General features: G+C 39.7%; 4 protein-coding genes across 19 annotated transcripts in view; 3 read left to right on the top strand and 1 right to left on the bottom strand.

Moving 5' to 3' along the window:
- Window positions 1–24876, bottom strand: part of LOC117550549 (histone H1-like) — a 101122-nt gene that overhangs the window by 10743 nt on the left and 65503 nt on the right. The window lies entirely within an intron of this gene.
- The window catches only part of LOC117550545 (histone H1-like), a 142592-nt gene that overhangs the window by 76650 nt on the left and 41066 nt on the right, over window positions 1–24876 (top strand). The gene's annotated exons all lie outside the window — the stretch shown is intronic.
- On the top strand, window positions 8559–9697 carry LOC117550547 (histone H1-like). Of its 6 annotated transcripts, none has more exons than XM_034222952.1 (2): window positions 8559–9114; window positions 9220–9697. In XM_034222952.1, the coding sequence occupies exons 1-2, from the start codon at window positions 8602–8604 to the stop codon at window positions 9379–9381; spliced, it is 675 nt and encodes a 224-aa protein (XP_034078843.1). In that variant the 5' UTR covers window positions 8559–8601; the 3' UTR covers window positions 9382–9697. The 6 variants fall into 6 exon arrangements, with proteins under 6 accessions (XP_034078843.1, XP_034078844.1, XP_034078845.1 ...); XM_034222953.1 differs by having other exon boundaries at window positions 8559–9129; window positions 9235–9697; XM_034222954.1 differs by having other exon boundaries at window positions 8559–9147; window positions 9289–9697.
- On the top strand, window positions 11635–12105 carry LOC117550579 (histone H4). Its single transcript, XM_034222992.1, has one exon. It carries the CDS (start codon window positions 11749–11751, stop codon window positions 12058–12060), a length of 312 nt encoding a protein of 103 aa, XP_034078883.1. The 5' UTR covers window positions 11635–11748; the 3' UTR covers window positions 12061–12105.

Below are 24876 nucleotides of genomic sequence, written 5' to 3'. Positions count from 1 at the left end.
ATGTATCGTTAATGTATCGTATCGTGGCAACGTATCGAGATGCGCATCGCATCGGCCTCAGTGATGGAGATGCACATCCCTAGTGGTCTGCCACAAGCGGGCAGCAGGAGCGGGGCTGTCAGCATCAGCTTGTAGATGGTATTTTAAACTCGATGCGCTCTGAAACTACGGGGTGGCCGAGGAAAAAAAATACACATGCGTTAATCGCGTTAAAATAATTAGTGGCGTAAACATTTTTTTATTATCGGTTATCGGTATCGGTATTGAGAAGCAGGAAGTTATCGGTATCGGTTTCAAAAAAACAATATCGTGCATCCCTAGTTTAAATGAATGAAGTATTGACTTTAATACACTGATATGCATTCCATTAAACAATACTAAATACTAGATCACCTACACATCAGTTAAGTTGAGGGTTTTTTCCATGCAAAAGGTTACATTTAGATGTTTAGCAATATGATTTTGTCAGCTTTCTAATTTAATGTATTGAAGGCAAAGATATTTAACACATAGTGAGAACTGCTGCTATTTATCTCTCAATATTGTCTGTAAAAACGTGGTAAAAGTGATTATTTCAGTGAGACAACAGAGCAAGCTTCTACAGCTGCACTACGTTTTGATAACAGTTCAATATTATTTTGATAATAACATATATTTCAATGTTGATGAACTTCATACTGTTCATTCATAATCTGATTGTCTTTGTAGCTCACTGTTGAAATAAAAAAAAACATTACAATTACAAAATAATGATATCTACAGCCCCTAAACACACAAACACACTGCTTTCATAAATAACACACTTGTTCTGCAATAATATGTTTTATGTTTCCTGTCATTTTTGTTAGGAAAGGACATGCCTGAAAGACACAACATGTTCTCCTTCTCTGAGGGTCAAGAAGAACATCCAAGAGGAACATTAAAAGCTGATGTTATGAGATTTTAAGACCAGTACAGGACATTCACTAAGAAACTACTTTTATTGTTAAAACAGTCAGCTGATCGAATGCAGCTATTTCCACATCTACACTCCATCAGCTGATTATTTCTATTTGCCTCGCTTTATGAGCTTCACATCACTTGTGCCTTGTACCGCAGAGTTTGCAATGTCACAAATAAATGGGGCCAATCTTCAGTCAGATGTGAATGTGTAATCTAACATTTTCAGTAAGAATAATGGACAAAAGGAGTGCAAATACAAATACAATTTATTGAAATGTGAACCAAAACTTAATCAAACATGTTTTAAATAAAAAGCACATATGAACAGAAGGTGTAAACCAATTAAATGTATAAGTAAACACATTTAGTCAAATAACGTGACAGACTAGGCCTGTGCAGTTGGTATCAGCTTTGCCCAGCATGGGCTCCTCCATCAGCCCTGGTCCTCCTCACAGAGGAAAGACCCTCAGTCCTCCTCGCAGAGGAAAGACCCTCAGTCCTCTCCAAACCAACAGACAGGACGTCCATCACACGGAGGTTTCTCCCTGAAGTCTCTGCAGCTCTCTGGACACCACGCTGTCTCAATCCGTCCACACTGAATATGAGAGGGGGAAAATGAAAATAATAAATGCTTTAGACAATAAGAAATATAAAGTTGACTGTTGAGTTGCTCAGTTTTTTTAGATTGTCAATACTATTACTGTATAACTAATATCTCAGGTTAAGAGGCACATTCAAATAAAGATTGGTCTTTAAATACATGTTGTCTTTTGAATTGTTTGTCTAAAGTCAAGGATCTCGAACTGGTACTTAGTTTGAATGATAGTCTGGTTATTATGCTGTTTGGAGGAGGCCTCACAGGTAAGAGCACTAACTAGCTACCATCACATGTACCTTAGCTTGACTTAAATGTATTAAACGTATAGTTAAGTGATATCAAAATATAAATAACTAATGTCATGCAAACATATTAATATTTGCTTGATTCCAGTGTTGAATTTAGCACAATTGCATACAAACGTTAAGGGATTTTAAGATTCTGAAGTATTATGCTAAAAACTCAATAACTTAGGTTATTATTTATAGTTTTGCTGAATAGTTTCATGTCCGCTTACCTTAGAAACGTAAAATGCCACGGCAGTGTGCAGATGGGGAACATCAGCATGTTAGCTTAGCTTGGTAGCTTCAGCTAGCTCTGGAACTTCGAGCTCGGTGGCAGCAGGTCCCGCCTCGGCTCCGCCTCTTTGCCCTTATTTGGATCAGGCTGGAGAAGGCGGGAGTTGAACTCTGGCGTCACTGTCGAGCCGTTAGTGGCCGACTCCGCCTACTAAGGGCTTCACGGCAACTCTGCAGAATCCTATGGGTGACGTCACGGACCCTACGTCCATTTATATATACAGTCTATGATATCAACGCAGCCTCTGTCGGTCTTCTCACTCGCACTTTCCCGCCACATCTGGCCGAACAATGAAACCTAGCCAAAGTAGCTAGATAGCATTAAACATATAGCTGCTAATGCTATCAATATAATGCCGATTGAAGAATGATGGTCACAGAAAAGAGTGTAAGCTACATTAAGTTAAGATACAAATAAATATAATAAAAAAGAAGAAGAACGGCTTAAAGGAAAATAATTGTCATCCAGGCAGCTAAACTCAAACAATAGTTAGCTGTTCAACATTGGCAAAACATATTTATTTAAGTTTAAAAATATGTATTTAGACCCCTAGCTTGCTCACATTATGACAATATATCTGCTCACTTTGTTAAAAACGTTTTGTTTCTGTAACTTACCTAGAGTTAGACTCTCCTTCGCTGACATCCATCCTCCACAGCAGCCAGAGGTGAAATGGCAGTTGGGACATTTGATGGACAGTTGGACAGTTGAAAAATGATACATTTGAAATAACTCACCCGTGATTGGGCAGGACAGTGCCCAATGACAGTGCCCAATGTTAGCCCAGTGTTAGTCAAAACTAATGTGTTGACTATGTGCATTTTTATTTTTTCTAAGTACACACCAGGGTTTCCGTTAGCCGGTAATTACCGGTTTTTAGCTGTTAAAATGTAATAAAAACCGGTAAATTCAAAACGTCAAAATGTCCGCTAATAATTAGGGATGCTCCGATCGATCAGCCGCCGATCATTATCGGCCGATATCCACTCTTAATAGTTTGATCGGTGCTCTCTATAAAGGCCGATCAGGAGAGCTGGATCTGATCGATATGGACATAAACGCGAATGAAGTGTAACCGGACGCGAGAGAGATCAGATCAGCTGCTGCATAATCACTGTTAGCGATGCCATGATCTTAGGGCAGGAATACCGTGAACATAGTTAACGTGACAGAGGAATAAATACACACATACACCATCAGCTGTGCTTCAAACGGAAGTGACACGTTTTATTGCGCATGTCCCTTTTATCACGGGAATACAGGAAGTGATTAGTATAAGAGTATTAAATAAACAGAATTCATATATTACATTTCATAATTCAACACCCCCACTTACTCTTATACTGCACAATTTCTCAACATGAATTCAAATGTAAACACCTTATACACCTGCACAATAACACAGTGTTTGAAACTTCTGGGGTTATTTACATTCCAAACAAATACTTTACAAATGTCTCACTTTTTACCTTTGTTGCAGGCTTAGTGAAAATATCAGCAACCATATCAGCTGTAGGGCAATAGTCAATGGTTATCATGTTATCACTCAGTACAGTTCGAACAAAATGATACTTGACATCCACATGTTTACATCGTTGACGACATACTGGGTTCTTGGATAGAGCAATTGCACCCTGGTTATCTTCAAAGATTTTTACAGGAGTATATTGACCCTCACTATCCATGCTCTCTATTAGCTGCACAAGATACACACTCTCTTGTGCTGTGGCAGCCAGTGCCACGTACTCTGCCTCACATGTCGACAAAGCTACTGTTTGCTGTTTCTTTGATCTCCAAGAAATAACAGGCCCATTGCTAGTTAGACTAAAACAGTACCCTGTTATACTCCGTCTGTCATTTTGGTCTGTTGCCCAATCCGCATCACAGTATGCAACAAGTTTCAGTTTTTCATCTTGTTGTTTAAAACATAGCTCCTGATTAATTGTGCCCTTTAAGTACCTCAATACATGTTTAGCAGTTAAACAGTGTTGTTCTTTTGGCTCTGAAAAATACTGTGACAGTTTACTGACTATCCAACTTAGATCAGGCCGTGTAGATGTCATTAAATATATTAAGCTGCCTACCACTTCACGATATTGTGTTGCATCAACAGCTTCACCATCATCATCAAAGTTGTGTTTCTGTTCACATGGGGTGGACCTTGGCTTACAGTCATTTTCTGTGTTTTCTTTGATTGTATAGACCCATCTACCCCCCACTGCATTTTTGCCCTCTGGTAGTGTGGTCAATGTGAATGTGTCATTTTCCTTAAGAGAATTCATTTCCTCCTGCATAGCATCAGTCCAGAGTTTTGACTCTGCTGAATTCATGGCCTCTTTAAAGGTGTTTGGTACATTACACATTACTCTGTAGCAGTAGTCAATATTTACATACTTCTGGTCGTCACACTGTACTTTACATTCATAGTCCTGTAAATACTGAGGTCTCCTCCTTTTCTCTTTGGGGATAGCTTCTATTTTGACCTTCTGCTCCCTTTCCTGTCTGAGTGTTTGTGTCATCTGTCTCAGTTTGAGCCTCCTGTGTCTCTTTTGGACACGAGTCAGTCCCCTGGGTTTCTGGCTTGGTGGATACAAACCTTTTCTCATAAAAATCATCATCACTTGCCTCAAAATCAGTCTGTGTATGTTGCTCGACTATACTTTTTGTGACAAACTTCACTTGCCTGTGTTTGCGAACACTACCAGTGTCTGGGTTGTAGACTAGGTATGCTGGGCTGTTTTTATCATACCCTACAAAAATACCCTTCTCACACCTCGAGTCTAACTTTTTCTTTTCCTGCTTGTATGCATAGCATACAGATCCAAATATATTCATTTTCGAGAGGTTCGGCTTACGTCCTGTCAGCATATAATAAGGTGTCTGTCCTACACGTCTGTTGTAACATCTGTTACGTATTACAGCTGCAGTCATGACGGCATATGTCCATAGCTTCTTTGGTAAATTGCTCTCAAGAAGCATGCATCTTGCCATTTCAAAAAGTGTTCTCCAGTTTCTCTCAGCTGTCCCATTTTGATGGGGTGAGTAAGGTGCTGAAGTTTCATGTCGTATTGCATGTTGTCTAAGGAGCGATTGAAAGTTTGTCCCGGTGAATTCTGTACCGTTATCAGACCTTATACATTTGATTTTACCATAAGGTGCGACATCAGCAATGAATTTTTCTGTGGCTTTGAAAGTATCACTTTTAGCTTTTAGGAAATACACAAATACTGCCCCTGAAAAGTCATCTGTAAAAGCCATTGTGTATCTGAATCCCTCCTTAGCCTCTGGCTCAATGGGACCTGCTAAATCAGTGTGCACAAGATTGAGCGCTGCTTTAGCTCTTGCATCTGGTTGTCTGTTCCTACTCTGAGCAAATTTACCTCGAGTACACACTTCACAGTTAAGGTTAGATTTATCAATCCCACCCTTAATTTTCATCCCCTCAGTGACTTTTTCCAGTTGTGACACATCATCATAGTTACAGTGACCAAGTATTTCATGCCATGTTTGAATGTCATAACATCCATAACATGCATCGTCCTCAGCTTCACAGTCCACAGTGTTTAAAAAATAAAGTCTATCATATTCCTTGATGTCAAATATGTTACCTCTCTGGTGAATCAGCTGGTTACAACCCTGACGAAAGTTCACTGATGCTCCGTTGGCTGTCGCTGCTTTAACAGAGAAAATGTCTTGTGGATAGGACGGTATATAGAGCGCGTCCTTCAGCATCGCTGTCACTCGTCGTCCCTCCGTGTCTTGCAGGCAGACCTCCGCCTCTCCTTTCTTCAAAGCGACACCACTTGTTCTTGTCCCGTCAGCCAATTCAACAAAGTGGTCTTTCGGTTGAAAAGTCTCATCGAACCTTTTAAACTTGTCGATGTTCGTTATTATGTGTGACGTTGCTCCGGTGTCGACCATCAGCCCTTTATGTGTAACTCCGGTTACTGGACTGTCACGTACTTTAAAAACAAATGAGTGGTCCTCAACGTCAGTTGCTTGTTTAGCATTGTCTCTCTCTTTGCGTCTGCAGTTTGCATCTATATGTGTGGAATTTTTGCAAAAACTGCACCACTGTCTCTGGTTTTTGCTGCTCGCACTTCGACACTCACGAGCCCGGTGTCCTTTCTGACCGCAGTTGTAGCAGGTGATATTGGGGCCATCTCTCCACTTCACCCAGCCACTCGCTTTCATAATATTATCAGATTCCTCACTCAAGTTGGCATTGTATTTTTCTGTGCTTTCATAGCTCCTCAACTTTGTTTTGAACTCACCAAAAGTTAGCTTCTCATCCCCTTGTGTAATGTGGATGGCAAACGGCCTAAAACAGATTGGCAGTCCCTTTAAAATCATGGCTATCAGCAGCCCGTCGCTAAGAGTCTCTTCAGCATTTCTCAGTGCTGTAATTGCCGTTTCGGCACGAATAATATAGTCAGTGACGCTCTCATTAGCGGCTTTCTGCAGCGACGTTAGTTCAGTGTAGAGGCTGATCACCCGTGGTTTCCCTTTCCCAGCGTAGTGGTCCCTCAATATTTGTAACGCTTTTCTTCCGTTGTCCGCTGCTTCTCTCATGATCAGTGAAAGGCTTTTATCGTCCAGTACCTGGATCAATTCCGCATAGGCTTCTTCGTTTTTCTGATCATCAGCCTCATCCTCTTCACCTGGCTCCTCTAGGATGGCAGCCTTCAATCCTAGCAGTCGCAGATGACCCAAAAACGTTGTCTCCCATAACTCGTAGTTCTTCTCATCTCCGTCGAAACACAAACGGTTCCACCGGCTTCCATGGTCCCTCCTGGGCCCATAACCTGTTAGCGATGCCATGATCTTAGGGCAGGAATACCGTGAACATAGTTAACGTGACAGAGGAATAAATACACACATACACCATCAGCTGTGCTTCAAACGGAAGTGACACGTTTTATTGCGCATGTCCCTTTTATCACGGGAATACAGGAAGTGATTAGTATAAGAGTATTAAATAAACAGAATTCATATATTACATTTCATAATTCAACAATCACCTGAAGCCCCGCCCACTGTTTAGCAAGCTGCATGAGAAACTGACGGGCTTTCAGGAGGGAGGGAGGGAGGAAAAGAGAGGATCATTATTCCGTTTCTCCCGTGTTATTATTCAAAGTTAATGTAAACTTTTGAATAATGTACTTCATCTACTACAAGTATTTTTGTTTGAATGTAATAATGATGTTTGTGGAATCATTTATTGAAAAATGAATCTGAATTGTTCGATCTGTAACGATTATAAACTGAAGCAATATAAAAATGACTCCCATTAACTGAGTTTTAAACATCAGCATATCCGGTCATAGTCCGGTAATTACCTGCTAACAGAAACTCTGCAACACAATTCTTATTATTATTATTGAAACATGACCGGTAAGTTTCAAATTTGTCCGGTAAAATAAATTCTGTCCGGCGAGAAAAAATCCTAGCGGAAACCCTGGTACACAAATGTGTGTAAAATAGTTCAGAAATGACACTGAATGTGTTGAATTGCCTTTGACACAGCAGTGTGTTTAAAAAAAAAAATGACACATTAATTCTGGGAGTGTAATACTTTTACAAACACTATGGTAATAATATGCATACATTACTATTACTATAGGAGTGGTCTATAGTGTGTTCGAAAAACAACTACAGAAACACTATATATTATACTATAGTTATAATATTGAAAATAATATAGGAATACTACAAATATCTAGATACATAGTATTACTATTGAAATATTATAGGGCTACTATAGCTAGTAAAATGGCACTACAGAAAAGACTATAGTAATACGATAGCTGGTGAAAAATACTATATAACTCTACAAACTTACTATAGGATACTATACAACTCTTATAGTATACTATAGTAATACTATAGTTCATTTTCGTAAGGGGTGCTAAATGAAGGTCTCTCACTGTTGGGTAACAAAGACTGTATTTAGAACACAGCCAGGGCCTGTCCTGATGGGAGTGTGTTTGCAGACAGCAGAATTACCTCTGTTTAACAAAAAGGTGTTGACAACTGTGGAATTCTTTCATATTGAGTCTTTCATCCAACATTTCATTTCACTATATTACAAGTTTTAGGGGGATTACAATGTATTTTAAATCCTTTAAGAGAGAGATTACAGAGAAAAGTCGCAGATCTGTACCACTCACGGCAGCAGTTTTAGGAGGTTTAAAGCCTTCCCAATGAAAACACAACAATATTTAAAGTTGTATTTCACTTCTATATGAAGATAAAGTAATCCGCTATCAATTCGATTAACCTTTGAAAGTCAACTAATTCTCTAAATGTGTATTTTTTACAGTTTTATCTGAAGAGAAAGCACAAAGTGGCACAGTTTTTCAGCAGCTCCTGTGTGAGCCACTGAGTTGAGTCTCTACGGTTCTCATGGTGAGTTTAAGTTCCTCTCTTCGCTGGGATTTCTCTCTCCGTCTCATCAGACCGAGAATCCTCCTGACAGCATCATGGCCACAGAAGAAGCTCCCACTGAAGTCTCCGCCGCCGCCGCCCCGGCAAAGGCACCAGCCAAGTCCCCGAAGAAGAAGGCAGCCAAGCCGGCCAAGAAGCTTGGTCCCAGAGCCGCTCAGCTCATCTTGAAGGCGGTCACCGCCTCCAAGGACCGTAAAGGGATCTCTTACATCGCGGTGAAGAAGGCGCTGGCCGCTCAGGGCTACGAACACACCGCTATCATTAAACGCGCCGTGAAGAGGTTACTCGAGAATGGAGCCCTGGTGCAGGTCAAGGGAATCGGAGCCAGCGGCTCCTTCAAGGCAGCCAAGGCCGCCGAGAAGCCCAAGAAGGTAGCGAAGAAGCCCGCAGCCAAAGCCAAGAAGCCGGCAGCAGCAGCAGCGAAGAAACCCGCCGCTAAGAAGCCAGCTGCCAAGAAGGCAGTAACTCCCAAGAAGGTAGCGAAGAAGCCTGCTACTGCTGCCAAGAAAACCCCCGTGAAGAAGATCACTAAGAGCCCGAAGAAGAAGGTGGCGGCCAAGAAGGCAGTAACCCCCAAGAAGGTAGCGAAGAAGCCTGCTACTGCTGCCAATAAAACCCCAGTGAAGAAGATCACTAAGAGCCCGAAGAAGAAGGTGGCGGCCAAGAAGGCAGCGACCCCCAAGAAGGCAGCGACCCCCAAGAAGGCAGCGACCCCCAAGAAGACAGTAACCCCCAAGAAGGCTGTGAAGAAGGCGGTTAAACCAGCTGCCAAAGCAGCGAAGAAGGCACCAGCCAGGAAATCATCGAGGAAGTAAACAGATCCTCTACTTCATCTCCAAAAGGCTCTTTTAAGAGCCACCCACATACACCGAAAGAGCACTCTCCTATATAATAATATATAATTTAGCATAAATACAATTTGAACAAAACATACATGTTTTGTGTACATCACCACATGACACACTATATATTCTAATATTCCATGTTGTGCTTTCATACCACATGGAATTTACCTCAATATTCCAATATTATCTGAAGTACATTGTACTAGTACCTGACCTGGAACATTTACATTAGTTTGCTTTGTTTAACAATACAATCTGGATATAAAGGTATATTTATACAAACATACATTCGGTTTCTGCACTTATTTTCAGTTGATTTGGACAAAAGTATAAGTTATATGTTAGCTAATACAAAGTATATTATAATTATTATAGACATTTCCATAGAAATTGGTTATAATGCAAACACTTTGAAATCGACCATAGTGTTTTTATAAGCGACTACTAGTTTGAAGTAATACTGTATATTCCTCACAATCAGTGAAACTACTAAATATGCTCATTTTAAATGATATATAGCAGGTTAGTAAATAATCACATGAAAGTCCGGCCAGTAGAAAAGCAGGACCAATATCAACGTGTTATTTTAGGGTTTCATTTATTAATTAAATATCATGAATAAATAATAAATGAAACTTGACCTTATTAATCTAAATGTATTTTGGGTACATTTTATATTCAAATGAATTCAATGAATAATGGAAATGTATCTCTATAACAATAATGTAGTCAAGCAGAAAATAGTAGAGCTATAAACAGTATTTAAAGAATATAATTCATACATGAATAATGATGTTTTGTGTATTTTATTAAGTGAGTTTTTAATCCTAAATATTTAGTTTGTATTGAATGTAAATACAATTATTATAAGTATTGTTATGACTATACTATTCTGCCACTGAGATGAGACATCTCAACAGCGTGACCTTTCTTTTTCCGTTCCCAATGAGGAAAGCCTTAGAATAACTGAACCATGAAGATTCAATCATATTTTCATGTAATCAATATTGTATTTATTCAAGTGTAACGATTGAAAAGCCTAAGGAGGCTGGGAAACACTGCAAACAGACACTTTTGTAAAGAGGGATTTCTATTCCTGAATATTATTTTTCAACTTTACGAAGTTATAGCCTCAGAAAGGCTCAACAACATCAACGTATACATGTATTAACTACATTATTACATGTAGCTGGAAGTCAGCTGCCTTCCACCTGAGCCACGGCCCACATGCTGATTCTACCTGAAAACACTGGCATTCACTCTTAATTCACTTTGTCTGTCTTTTCTCGGCCAATCAACACTTCCTGCATTTCATTTTCTCCCTCGTCCTCTCCCATCTGTCTGTGGATGGCTACAATGGGGATGTGTCATTTGGTGCAAAACTTAAGCAGGGTTTGAAACCAAAATAAGGTATGTGTTGAGCCCAAAACAACGAACGCCCAACTAAAGTTCCCGCTGTGATTTTGAGTGAATTTGTACCTTTATGCGCACAACGAGTACACAGCTATGCAGGAAAGAGCGTGACACGAGTAAACAAATACATGAAATGCAGAAATACAGGGGAAAAAACAGGAATATAAATACACAAATAAAATGTGAGAATAATACAGAACACACATTATTATATATCTTTAATGTATTTCTGCATTTATTTTCACTTACATTTCTGTGTCTGGGCGTGTTTCACAATATGTGGTTTTGCCTGGTCGCCTTGTATTTTGTGGTCGACAACATTTATAAGAAATGTAGTATGTACTTTAAATTGCTCTGAAAGTTTGACATGTCCTTAACAATATCTTTGAGTTGTTATAATATTTTACAAAACTACACACCCTAACTCTGTCTCTGAGGAAGTATTTGAGAAACATGCAAACCAGTTTTAATAATAAAATATCACTAACTTTAAGATACATATACCATTTCTAACTATATCTTAATATATAAGTTTATGTAAATATTACATTTAAATGTGAAATAATTATATAAAAAAACTAAATAGCAGTTGGTTAGCATCAGGCCTACAAAATGCAATGTTGGAGGTTAATATGGTGTAATACATGCACTAAATAAATGAGATACAAACGACATTATTAGATGATTTTATTGCTTGTGTCAAAATGTGAAATTGTGAAACCATTTGCTGGTTTTTATTTTGAAGGATGGTTGTCGTAACCGGAAACGCATCCGCTCACGGTGTGTGAAAAGAGCAGCAGAGAGGGAACAAAGGAACAGGACAAAATGGCGGGCTAGAATTAACCAGGGTGTCTTCAACCAGGTCCGCATATCAGCTTTAAATATGGGCGATATCCATAGTGAGTACATCATAACTCTGCAATTATGTCTGGAAGAGGAAAGGGCGGAAAGGGACTCGGCAAAGGAGGCGCTAAGCGCCACCGCAAAGTGCTCCGTGATAACATCCAGGGCATCACCAAGCCCGCCATCCGCCGTCTGGCTCGCCGCGGCGGAGTGAAGCGTATCTCCGGTCTGATCTACGAGGAGACCCGCGGGGTGCTGAAGGTGTTCCTGGAGAACGTGATCCGCGATGCCGTCACCTACACCGAGCACGCCAAGAGGAAGACGGTGACCGCCATGGATGTGGTGTACGCTCTGAAGAGGCAGGGCCGCACCCTGTACGGCTTCGGGGGATAAACTCATCTGACTGAAACACACAAAGGCTCTTTTAAGAGCCACCCACCTCACTTTGAGAGCCTCTGTCCTTGTGATAGCTTAAGAACAATTTATCTGATCTTTTTTTATTATATCAACAACTTGAAGTCCTGTATGAAAATGTAAATCCATTTAATTATTAAGGGTATAATCCCTTGTGTTAAAAAATGTCAATACTATTAAACAAAGTGGTTTGTACCTCAAATTGAGAGAATAAACTAACTCGTAGTAATTTATTTATATTTATGATGGGTAGACAATCTAACCATGGGTGAATATTCTTAGTAAAAGGAGAACTGTGCACTGGACTGTAAAGTGTGTTCGGTGAATAATAATTTTACACATTTATAATGAGAACAATTAATTAAACAGCACAGTGTCTAAGAAGTGCAATGTTATTGCACTGAAACTATTATCTGCATTCAAACGTTGCCTGTTTAGTGAAATGTCAACATTGGAAGATTTATCTTTCAGAAATTATATTTATGTTTACAATTGAAATGTGATGTATATTAAAATGGAATGAACCTTTAATTGAGAATAAAAGGAGTCAGTTGAATGTAGTAGTCACTTAGCCAGTTAAGCCCCATGCACAACAATATTGCACGAAAAAAACCGTTGCTGTTTTCTGATCAAAAGTTGTGTTCATTGGCATTAAAACGCATACAAACGCTGCTGAAGGTTAATCCAATGTCTCTGTGTCACTTTGAAATGATTACTGATAATCCTCAGAGACACAGAGGGCCTCATCACATCACTTTGTGTGGGGCCACAAGTTGGCAAGAGGCAGCCCTGGTACTTATTATGTTATAGTTTGGATTCCTAAAGCTTTTAGTCTCCGATCCCATCATTAGCCGCTTTCACACCGCAGGACTTGCCGTTCTTTAGTGCCGGCACTAAAGTACCACGGCACTGAATCCGCCAGGGGGCTAGTGCCAATCGCATTCACACCGCAGGACTTTCCCATGAGGCAAGATTACGCTGACGTCACTTCGTCTTCTTCTTCTCTGGGTTTACTGGCAGGCCGCAAAACCACTTCACGGCGAGTACAACAAAAAACGAGAGAAGAAGAACTACACGGGGGAGGGGGTATAAAGACCACCCGCTGTATGAGGCGTTTGTTTACTTTCCGACCTCAGACATGATGGAGTTCATAAGGGTAATTTACAAATAAAATACCCCATTATAACAATGGACTTTATCTTTATGTATTTATTATATATTACCCCCTCAGGCTGATTTTGGAAAAGGATATTAACCCTTGTTTGGTGTTTTTCCCTTATTTATCTAAAACAAATGACATGATAAATTACTTGTGTTTATGTGTGTAAGACTTGTGTTTCTGCCCGTGCCATTGCTGCACAAGGTTGCAACATCGTAGATAAATTCAACCACCGACACCTGTCTGCTCTCACATTCTTCTATTCTGCAAATTTGGGGTGGGACACAATAAATAAAGCTTCGCCAGTTTGTTTGTTTTATTGCACAGTCAAGACATAACAATAACGGCATCACGCTGTTCCAGGTGTGTCGTATGCGTGTAAATTGAAGTTAAATAAAAGTGTGAAATGTAAAATAAAGTGTAAGTAGTTTCAAAACAATGTAACAGTGGCAATATATATAACAGCAGACACACCTTAGTGCAAGTTAGGGGTCAGTATTAAAAACAGTGGCAATATATATATATATAATAACAATAGAAAATCGTTACCACTCTTATTATTGTGGTCTTTAATTTTGTTATAGTCCTGCCTGAGTTTCTTTATTTTTACCCGGCATCCGTGTGCACTGTGCACGATTCCCAGCTCAAGTAGCTTTTGCGAACATCGCTCAAAACATTTGCAGTTGGGAACTGCTTTCTGTAGAAGCTGCTGCATCCCGTCCTCGGGGTAAATTGCCAGAAGCGCCGACACTTCCTCATCTTTCCACCGCTCCGGTGTTGTAGTACGTGTGGTCATAACTGCTTTAAAGTACAAAAAAACTACTCGCTCAGGTGTGGATGTGGTTTTGTAGCGAGGAAAAAAATGGCTGCCTAACAAAAAAAATTCAGAGTCTAACGGGGCGTGGTTTGCAATTCGCCCAGCCAATAGAAATAGAATAGAAATTGGCACTCTTTTATCACCAGGTTCGTACCACCTCTCTAGCAGGGACTGAAAATGGCCAAAAGAGTTCCCGGCACTGAGTAGTCCCGGCGGTGTGAACGCGACATTATTGGTACTAACGGAACTAAATAACCAAAGTACCAAAGTACCAGGGAAAGTCCTGCGGTGTGAATGCGGCTAATTCAAGGCTGGTTTTCACTTTAAGTAATGGGTTTTTTTTGGACGGAAACTATACATTTTTTACTATGTTCAATCTGAATTTACTTTAAAATAAAAAACATCTATATTGATTCTGACTTTTCTACATCCAACTCACAGGTTTATCATTGCTTTGAGAACAAGGATTATTAATTGTCCCCTTTTAGAAGGGAAGATATGGTCATTTGTTCTGCGAATGTCATCTCGAGCCTGAGACCTGAAACCCGGCTTGGGGCTCAACAGGTTAAAGGAAGTGTAATGAATGTTGTGGATTTTGGCCCGTGTTTGGTTGCGTTTCCACTTGGCCTAGTACCGGCTAGCGCAGCGGTTGGGAACCTATGGCTCGCGAGCCATATATGGCTCTTCCGGTGACGGCATATGGCTCCGAGACAATTTTGAGTTGAAAAAAAAAAAAAAAAAATTCAGTTTGGAACTGATTTTAAAATACTTGTGATATTTCTTAATAATACTGTGTCATTTTAAAGTAAACAGAAATTAGTTTTGAAGATACATTTCACGGGTCACGGGTCACCCGTGGGTCGGGTCGGGAACCAATGGCTCGCGAGCATGTCCGGGTCATTGTAAAGGTGAAGAAATCAAGTTTATCCGCTTCAACCCTTGTAACGGAAAAGATGGCGAAAAGAAAAAAAAACGATGATTACCGTGCATTCCAGGCTGCGTGGACAGAGGAATTTTCATTTGTGGAGAGAGCAGGATCTGCGGTATGTCTAATATGCAATGATAAAATTGCATCGATGAAACGGTCAAATATAAAGCGGCACTTCGATACGCACCATGCTTCATTTGAATCGAAATATCCAGCGGGGGACAGCAGGAAAAGGGCATGCGAGGAGCTACAGCGGAGAGTGCAGACGAGTCAGCAGCAACTACGTGTGTGGACCAAGCAAGGTGACAGGAATTCCGCTAGCTTTGCGGGTGCTTTGGCAATAGTAAGGAATGGAAAGCCATTCACAGATGGCGAATATGCCAAAACATTCATGCTTGATGTGGCCAATGAACTGTTTGATGACTTCCCAAATAAAGACAAGATAATCAAACGAATAAAAGACATGCCACTGTCAGCAAGAACTGTGCACGATCGTAGCATCATGATCGCAAATCAAGTCGAGGAAACACAAATTAAGGACATAAACGCCCGGACATACTTTTCTCTCGCGTTAGATGAGTCAACAGACGTTAGCCATCTATCTCAGTGCAGTATAATTGCCAGGTATGCTGCAGGTGACACACTGCGTGAGGAAAGCTTGGCTGTTTTGCCAATGAAAGGGACAACAAGAGGAGAGGATTTATTCACGTCTTTTATGGAGTTGGCTAAAGAAAAAAAACTACCGATGGATAAACTTATTTCTGTCTGTACTGATGGTACACCCTGTATGTTGGGGAAGAACAAAGGATTTGTAGCGCTTCTCCGTGAACATGAAAAGAGAGCCATCCTAAGTTTTCATTGCATCCTGCACCAGGAGGCGCTTTGTGCTCAGACGTGTGGCCAGGAGCTTGGTGAGGTGATGTCGCTGGTCATTCGAGTGGTCAACTTTATTGTTGCCCGAGCTTTAAATGATCGCCAGTTTAAAGCTCTGTTAGAAGAAGTTGGGAATCATTATCCCGGTCTGCTTTTAAACAGCAACGTGCGTTGGTTGTCAAGGGGGAAGGTGCTCAGCCGTTTTGCAACTTGCCTGAGTGAAATCCGGACTTTTCTTGAAATGAAAGGCGTCAAGCATCCTGAGCTAGACAACACTGACTGGCTCCTGCAGTTTCACTATCTCGTGGACATAACTGGCCATCTGAACCAGCTCAATGTGAAAATGCAAGGTATTGGAAATACAATCTCATCCCTTCAACAAGCAGTGTTTGCATTTAAAAGCAAGCTGGAAGTCTTTCTCAGGGAAATTGAAACAGGTCGTCTTCTGCACTTTGAAAGACTGCAACAATTTAGAGATGCATGCTTAGCAAGTGACTCCACTCAACATCTGGATCTCCTGCAGCTAGCTGGCTTTACGTCCAATCTCCTGCAGTCATTCAAAGCACGTTTTGGAGAATTTAGTGCGCGCACTGGTCTTTTCAAGTTCATCACTCATCCACATGAGTGTGCAGTGGACAAAATCGACCTGACATGCATCTCTATCGGAGACTTTGAGCTGGAAGTTGCTGACCTGAAGGCATCAGACATGTGGATGAGTAAGTTCAAGTCACTTAATGGAGAGTTGGAAAGTCTTACGCGACAGCGAGCAGAGCTGGCGAGGGAACACAAGTGGACAGAAATGAAAAATCTTCAACCTGAAGACCAGCTGATTCTTAAAACTTGGAACGAGCTTCCTGTGACATAACACACAATGCAGCGTGTGAGTATTGCCGTATTGACCATGTTTGGCTCTACATATGCATGTGAGCAGTCATTCTCGCATATGAGGAACATTAAGACCAACCTACGCTCACGTTTAACTGATGGAAGCCTCAACTCCTGCATGAAGCTCAACCTCACCACGTATGAACCAGACTACAAGGCCATCAGCAAAACCATGCAGCACCAGAAGTCGCATTAAAAGTAAGACATATTTAATTTATTATACGTTAAAAATACTATATGGCTCTCAATTAAATATATTTAGAAATATTTGGCTTTTATGGCTCTCCCAGTCAAAAAGGTTCCTGACCCCTGGGCTAGCGGGTACTATTTCACAGTTTTTCTGGCCCCATAAAATCGAGGTTCTTAGCGGGCCAACAACCAGGCTGAGTCGGGCTGAGTATGCTAAACTAGAGAGAGAATCGCTGGCAAGGGGGCTACAACTACATTACATTACATGTCACTTGTTAGACGCTTTGATCTGTCTGAACTGCAGTTGTTTAGGTTGTTGCCCAACTCATAATGCTCATTTTCCATGAGATAGGTTCTTAAAAAAGGCGTTATATTTTTTTGCACATAAGTAAAAAAGAAACAAGAAATAAGGGATAGTGGAATTTAGCATAGGATAATCTTTATTCACCACAAAACAGGGACATTTGCATTTTCTCATTAAATAAATTATACAAAAAATAGCACATCTCTTGACAAATTAGAACAATAAATCAGTGTATCTACCGTCCAATTGTTTTTCTTTATTAAACACGTAAACGGAAGAGCGTCTGAGAGGCGTTTTTGCTTTTTGCTTTTTACCTTACTAAATGGTCTCATGGTTCTTGGAGCGAGGGGCGGGGCCAAACTCACGGAAGTGATTTCAAAACAAAAGCACTCGTGTGCTTGGAACGGTGATAATATTATAAACAAAGGGAAACAAGGTGAATTTAGCGATCACAACGAAAACGGCCAAGACACAGATTGAGCCCAGAAAATAGATGTTATTAAGGACTGTAAATATAATAAGCCTCTGTCTAAAATGGACAACATTGTTAGGAGATTTAAACTACAGCGATGCTGCACTGCGGTCACTCAGCCGTCTCTCGAGTTTGTTTTTTCAATTCAGATGCTCTTCATTTTTTGTCCTGCTATATTTGATGATTGATAGCGATACAAATATTTGTTATCATAAGTTCTTAATAAAACTGACATTGCTGGACTCGGTACTAGTTTGACTGCTACCAGAAATAAAATGAAGTACTTTTACGGTGTACTTAGTGAATAATCCTATGCCAGAGTCCCCTCCATAGCAGGCTACATAATCATAGTACATAATGACATTTTCTGCTATCTTTGATGAGTGATAAAAAGACCATTTTACCATTAGTTCTTAATGATATTGATACTGCTTGACTCAGTAGTCTTACACCTACCACAATACAATGAAGTACTTCTAGTGTGTTGTTTAAAAAAAAAAAATCCTCTGTCAAAGTCCCCTCCTGAGAACAAAATCAAGCCACTTCTGTTAAGTTTGATGAGGGAAAAAATGATTTTTGCCATTAGTTCTTTGTGAGTTTGACACTGTTGGACTCAGTACTAATGAAACTACTCCCACAAGTACTTTGAAGTACTTTTACTATGTACTTTTACAGTAATCCTCTGTCAATGTCCCCTCCTGAGTACAATAATGCATGTTTTTCTGATATTTTTAATAAGCATTTACGGCTATGTTGGACAGAGTGTTTTAAGAGGATATGGTGGACATATTATCAGCAATACTTCCAGTCAGTAATCCAGCAGGAGCATTTTTACACCTTGGAAAGTATTTAGAGTCTGGCCTGGATAGCTGGTCACAAATATCCTTCAGCACACTGACACACTGTCACTCTGGTTGGCCTCTTATGATGTTGCTGTCTTTTAATATATAATTATAATTTCTCTGCCGCTAGTTCGTTCCTCGCAGATTCTTCATTCTCATCAGCCTCCAGCACTCTTCCAGTGTCTGACTCCATATGATATTGTCCTGATGCTGTAAGGGTGATGCCCCATGATCACAACATGACCCCTCTAAAGTCTGAGTGCCAAGGACCTCATATTATGTCTGTCATTAATGTTACATAACCCATTATAACAATTTTCTTTCAATTTGTTCTCTTCTCTTAACTGAATAGTCCTGTCTTTAAGTATAAAATACAATGTAAAGTCCTTTTCCTCCACCATTTGAAGGATTCAAAACAGGCATTTTTACTGTATGTGTTTGGAGAAATAACACAATCAATGGCCCAGAATTGTACTTTATAAACTCTGGATCTTGTGGTGCTTGAAGAAATATAGACTGGCTATGCTGGCCAGGTTATATATGCCTTTTTTGGAGCCCTTTTTTTCAATATTTATTAAAATGTCACTAGTTATTTAAACAAACCACTATCTGAGGAAAATATAAGCAACCATAAAACGCCCTTTATCAAGAGAGCCATTGAAGCCCATGAAGAATGTATCCTTCCACAAATCTTTTCATCTGCTGTATTAATAAAGTTGCCACGTGTTTTCAAATTCAAGTTAAGGCACTATCTGTGCAGAACATTACAAATATTCTTCATTTGCAGTATTTTATTTTAAAAGTGTTCAGAAAGACTGCATCAATGATATGCTATACATCTATATAATATCAATATTGTTAACTTTAACCAAAGTCAATTTAAATAGTGGGCAACAATTGGTTAATTGCCAGGCATGTGGTGTTTGATATAGTTTATGTTGAATTTCAACTACTTTAGGCAGAAAAACGTATATTGACTAAAACTTTTTTTACAATTTACTATAATTTAGAAAGGTTTTCGTGAGAAATCATTTCAGAGTAAACTTTCTTTTCATTTTATATTTAAATTCAAAATGTTGGCACACAACATTATTAATGTATACATTTTTATTAAAAAAATTATGAATCAATTTATTGTGTTTCCTTGTGGCTGGGGAAGATATCCAGCAGTTCAACATGCACATATTCTATTACAAGTAAGTATAAGTATAACATGGAGAAGGAAATCAAATACGTTCCACGACTGATGGAAGAATCTGCGAGGAATGAACTAGGAGTAGAGAAATAGTCCTTAAAAGACAGCATTGTCATAAGAGGCCAACAAGAGTCAGGGTGTGTCACTTTGCTGAAGGCCAGTCTCTAAAGACTTTCCAAGGTGTAAAAATGCTGCTGCCAGAGTACTGACTGGAAGTATTGCTGATATCATGTCCACCATATCCTCTTAAAATACTCTGTCCAACAATATCAGTCTCATGAAGAAAGTTTTTTTTAACGCTTATTCAAAATAGCAGAGAAACATGCATTCTTGTACTCAGGAGGGGACATTGACAGAGGATTGTTGGAAAAGTACACAGTAAGTACTTCATAGTACTTCTGGGGGTAGTTTCACTAGTACTGAGTTCAACAGGATCAATCTCACGAAGAACTAATGGAAACAAAAAAGAATTCCCTCATTAAACTTAGCAGAAGTGGCTAGATTTTGTTCTCAGCAGGGGACTTTGACAGAGTATTCCTCAAACAATACATAGTAAAAGTACTTCAATGTATTGTTAGTAGTAGGCTAACTAATACAAAGTCAAACAGTATCAATTTCATTAAGAACTAATGGTAACATTATATTTGTATCATTCATCAAAGATAGCAGAAAAACATGCATTATGTAGCCTACTAAGGCAACACATCCTCACTCCCAGGTCGGCCTATGTTGACGTTATGTCAAGTCCCCTGTGTCGGCTTTTTCCAACGCAAGGGGGGGCCCTTAGCGTCCATTTTCAACGCAAGGGGGGGGGCCCTTAGCGTCCATTTTCAGCTTTCCGGGATGTCCATATGCTTCTATGGACGCTCATGGAAGCACGGCATTCGTTTGTGTCGGCTGCCCTTAAAGGCAATGTGAGCGTCCATTCTCATTGGATAACGGAGAATTGTACACCCGGAAGTAAGTATTCCCCTTACTGTCGATTGAGTTTACAGTGATATCTGCACTACTCATCGACTAAAAAACACCAGAGTATCCTTGTTAATTACACAACATTGATTGGTTTAAATTGTGTGCAATGCTTTTGTATTTTTCCCCTTCGATTCGGAGAAACAAATATTTTTTCGGAGTAAAGGATGGCAGAAGACACTACACTACCCAGAATCCCCAGCTATCGTTTGGACTACACCATGTGCTCTGTTTGACAAACCCCGTGATAGTCCTCAAGCTCTGTGATTGGAGAGTGTGCTCCGAGGGTTACGCCGAGCCTCGAACAGCACTTGAAATGGGATGGAACCACGGCAGACTGTCCAAAACTGGATTTGAACGGGTCCACCGCGTCCCCCCCCCTCCCCCACCCTGTCCCTAGAACTACACATGCTGGCTATTCTGTTTCGCAACATGTTCTCTATCTATGGCACGTCTCCACTGGGAGTTGTAGTTTTAAAAGACGTTTTCGTATTTCCCATAATAAGAAGTTGCCAGTATTAAACTGTGTACATCCCTGGAGGTTTAGGGGATAGGAAACACTCACATTTAAAACATATAATTAATAAATGGGCGAAAATTGCTTGTGCCCATAATGGGCAGCATTAATCTATATACACACATGCCAGCTAAGGTCAGAAGAGCTTTATTTAACAGCTGGTCTTATGTTTGTGACCCTTGTTGTTAATTGATAACATTACATTACATTACATTAATTGATAAGCCTGAAACATGCACTTGTCAAGGTTCAGAGGCACATTTTGCAAATATAGCAGTAGCCATCGATCAGCTTAAGATAAGATATACTTTATTGATCCCAAGTTGGAACATTTGCGTTACATCAGCATGTGTAACAGTTGTAAATATGCAGTGGTGTTTATTTGTAAATCATTTAGTATAATCACACAAATTCTGTGTTTTATATTCAACAATTCTGTGTTCTTTATTTATTGATTGTTCAATACCGGACAAGGTCGGAGATGAAATATCTACATACATCTTATAAGAGTATAATACATTATGTATAATATCAGTTAAAATAAGTGCTTCAACATAGTTAACATTGCTGGAGGTATGCACAAATATTGATAGATGTCTTGTAATGCACTATTGAGGAACCTGCGACCCAAGTTTTTCATTCAATGCATAACTACACCATAGTTGTGTGGGCCTATGATATGCCAATAAACCTTAGAAAATCTTGAAATCTTGAAAGGGATGTGCAAAATAGTCATTATATACAGTCTTTAATGAACTATTAGTAGAGAATAACGAGTAATGAATATACTTCATAGGGATCCTATTAATATCTAATAATAAAAATAATGAAATTCAATAACATGCTTTAACCACTAGGTGTCCCTTTATATCAGCTGTGCACCTTTATGGTGTAATTACAGCCTATCTACCAATTGGATCAAATATAAAAGTCAGCCGAATTAGTGTTGATACTGCAAGGAGACGTATTGTGTGAAAAGAAATGTAAGATGTTGTTTAATGGCTGATATATTTATGATCCACGTCACGTTTTCAGTTCTTCATGTTTGTCTAGAAGTCTTCTCATCAGGGCTCTATAATTACAGAACTACGGCAGATATGTAATATATATATATATATATATATATTTTTTTTTTTTTATTGAGTCAGGCACAATGAGTTTACATTTATACAGTCAATATTTTTATTTATTTTTCCCCTTTCCCTCCCTCCCGGTCCAAGCTAGTAAAATAAATAACTAACTAAATAAATAAAATAGATACCTGTATAGGTAAAAGTAAAGTAATATAGAAGATAATATTAAAAGAAAATGTATAGATAAGGGAATAAAGAATAGTATCAGTAATACTTGTACCCATATACTCATATTTATACCCACATGTACACATGCACATACACGTACCTACATACATACATACATGTATACAAAGACAGAACAAATAAATAAAAATCAATAAATAAAAATCAATATATAAAAAAAAAGAAAGAAAAACAGATAAAAAGAGACACAAGGAAAAAAAAACATACACATACATTCGTAGTTCCCCCTCTTTCTCCTTAATGTAGTGTCTTAAGTTCAGCTATGTAGGCTATCGTAGAGCCCCAGACAGATTCAAATAGCTTTGAGGAGCCCCTCAGGTTATATTTAATCTTCTCCAAGTTCAGGTACAACATTAAATCTTTAAGCCATAGAGATGCTTTAGGTGGTATAGAAGATTTCCATTCTAGGAGTATTCTTCTACGTGCTAAGATAGATGCAAAGGCTATACTGTCTTTAGTTTTCCTCTTCAACATTCGGTGGCCAGGTAGTACTCCAAAAATGGCAGTTTCTGCACATGGTGTCAATACCACATCCAAGGCCTCAGTAAGGTGATTGAAAATGCTTGTCCAGTATCCTTGTAGGCGAGGACAAGACCAAAACATGTGAGTCATGTTTGCTGGTGACATGTGGCATCTGTTACAGGTGTCCGTAACATTTGGATATATTTTGGAGAGTTTAGAGTTGGTGTAATAGATACGGTGGACAACTTTTAGTTGTATAAGATTGAGCCTGGCACAGGACGTACTGTTGTTCACTCTCGCTAATGCGCCATCCCAGACCTCATCATCTATAGCTTGGACTAGTTCCTCTTCCCAATGTTGTTTGATTTTATCAAGCGATGTTTCTGTGAGACGGGAGACGGAATTGTAAATTCTTGAAATCAGACCTTTTTCGATTGTTAAAGTGTCCAGAATTGAGTCAATTATTGAATCCGGAGGGATATTGGGGAAGGAAGGGTTGTTTAGTTTAACCCAGTTTCGGACCTGGAAGTAGCGAAATAGATGAGTGCTTGGAAGGCAACATTTGTCAGAGAGTTGGCTAAAGCTACCGAAAACATTGTTAATGTAAAGGTCCCTTATAAGACCTAATCCCTGCCACATAGAGAAGGCCCCATCAGTGTAAGGGGGGAGAAAGAGATGGTTGTTGCGAATGGGACTATGTATAGTGGTTCCACAGAGTCCATGAGCCTTTCTGAATTGGGACCAAATTCTTAAGGTGGAAACAACAATCGGGTTATTCGAATATTGAGTTGGCCGGCTGGGTAATGTAGATGTAAGCAAAGCCAAGAGTGAGGTATTAGGACAGGATTTGGCTTCAAGCTCACACCAACTCAATGTTGGTTCCTTAGTCCATAGAATTATTTTGTGGATATTGGCTGCCCAATAGTAGTGTCTTATATTTGGAAGCGCTAATCCTCCTGTAGATCTATGCCTTTGTAAAAGCTCTTTCCTAATTCTAGGTGTCTTCCCATGCCATAAAAAAGAGGAGATTAGATTGTCTATTTTACGAAAAAGTGATTTTGGTAGGAAGACTGGCAGACATTGAAAGAGGTACAGAAAGCGAGGGAGGACGTTCATTTTGATACAGTTTACCCTCCCAGCAATAGTTAAATGTAAATTATTCCACCTTTCCAAATCATATTTGAGCTTGTCAATTAGTGGTGGGAAGTTATCTTTGTAAAGGTCTGAGAGTTGTCCACTTATATTCACGCCTAAATACTTAAAATTACTCCTAGACATCTTGAAGGTGAAGAGTCTATCGGGGATCTGAAGGGCCAGGTAATTTACGGGGAAACACTCACTCTTGGAAAAGTTTAGCTTGTACCCTGAGAAGGTTCCGAATCGGGTTAACAGATCTATTATCTGAGGAATGGTAGATATAGGGTTAGAAATGAACAATAGTAAATCGTCAGCGTATAACGAGAGTATGTGTTCAGAGCCATATCTGGTAATTCCTTGTGTAAAGCTGGCCGATTTAAGCGCAATTGATAGGGGTTCGATTGCCATAGCGAATAGTAACAGGCTTAGAGGGCAACCCTGGCGAGTACCTCTACCTAGTGTAAAATATTGAGAACTTATTCCGTTAGTACTCACTGAAGCCTTGGGTGAAGAGTATAACAATGCTATCCATGACACAAATTTGGATCCAAGGCAGAACCTCTTAAGGACCTCAAATAGAAAGCCCCACTCCACCCTGTCGAACGCTTTCTCTGCATCCAATGAGACCACCACCTCTGGTGTCTCCTTGGATGCAGGAGAGAGGAGGATGTTGAGAAGGCGACAGATGTTGGAGAAGGAGTATCGGCCTTTCATAAACCCAGTTTGG

The sequence above is a fragment of the Gymnodraco acuticeps genome, unplaced genomic scaffold (assembly GCF_902827175.1).
Source record: "Gymnodraco acuticeps unplaced genomic scaffold, fGymAcu1.1, whole genome shotgun sequence".
NCBI lineage: Eukaryota > Metazoa > Chordata > Actinopteri > Perciformes > Bathydraconidae > Gymnodraco > Gymnodraco acuticeps.
The sequence above is the reverse complement of the archived record's forward strand: the minus strand, read 5'-3'. Positions and strand labels throughout refer to the sequence as shown.

What these genes read in the sequence shown, in the direction of transcription:
- LOC117550579 (XM_034222992.1), top strand. Translation starts at nt 11,749, where the DNA reads ATGTCTGGAAGAGGAAAGGGCGGAAAGGGACTCGGCAAAGGAGGCGCT.
- LOC117550547 (XM_034222949.1), top strand. Translation starts at nt 8,602, where the DNA reads ATGGCCACAGAAGAAGCTCCCACTGAAGTCTCCGCCGCCGCCGCCCCG.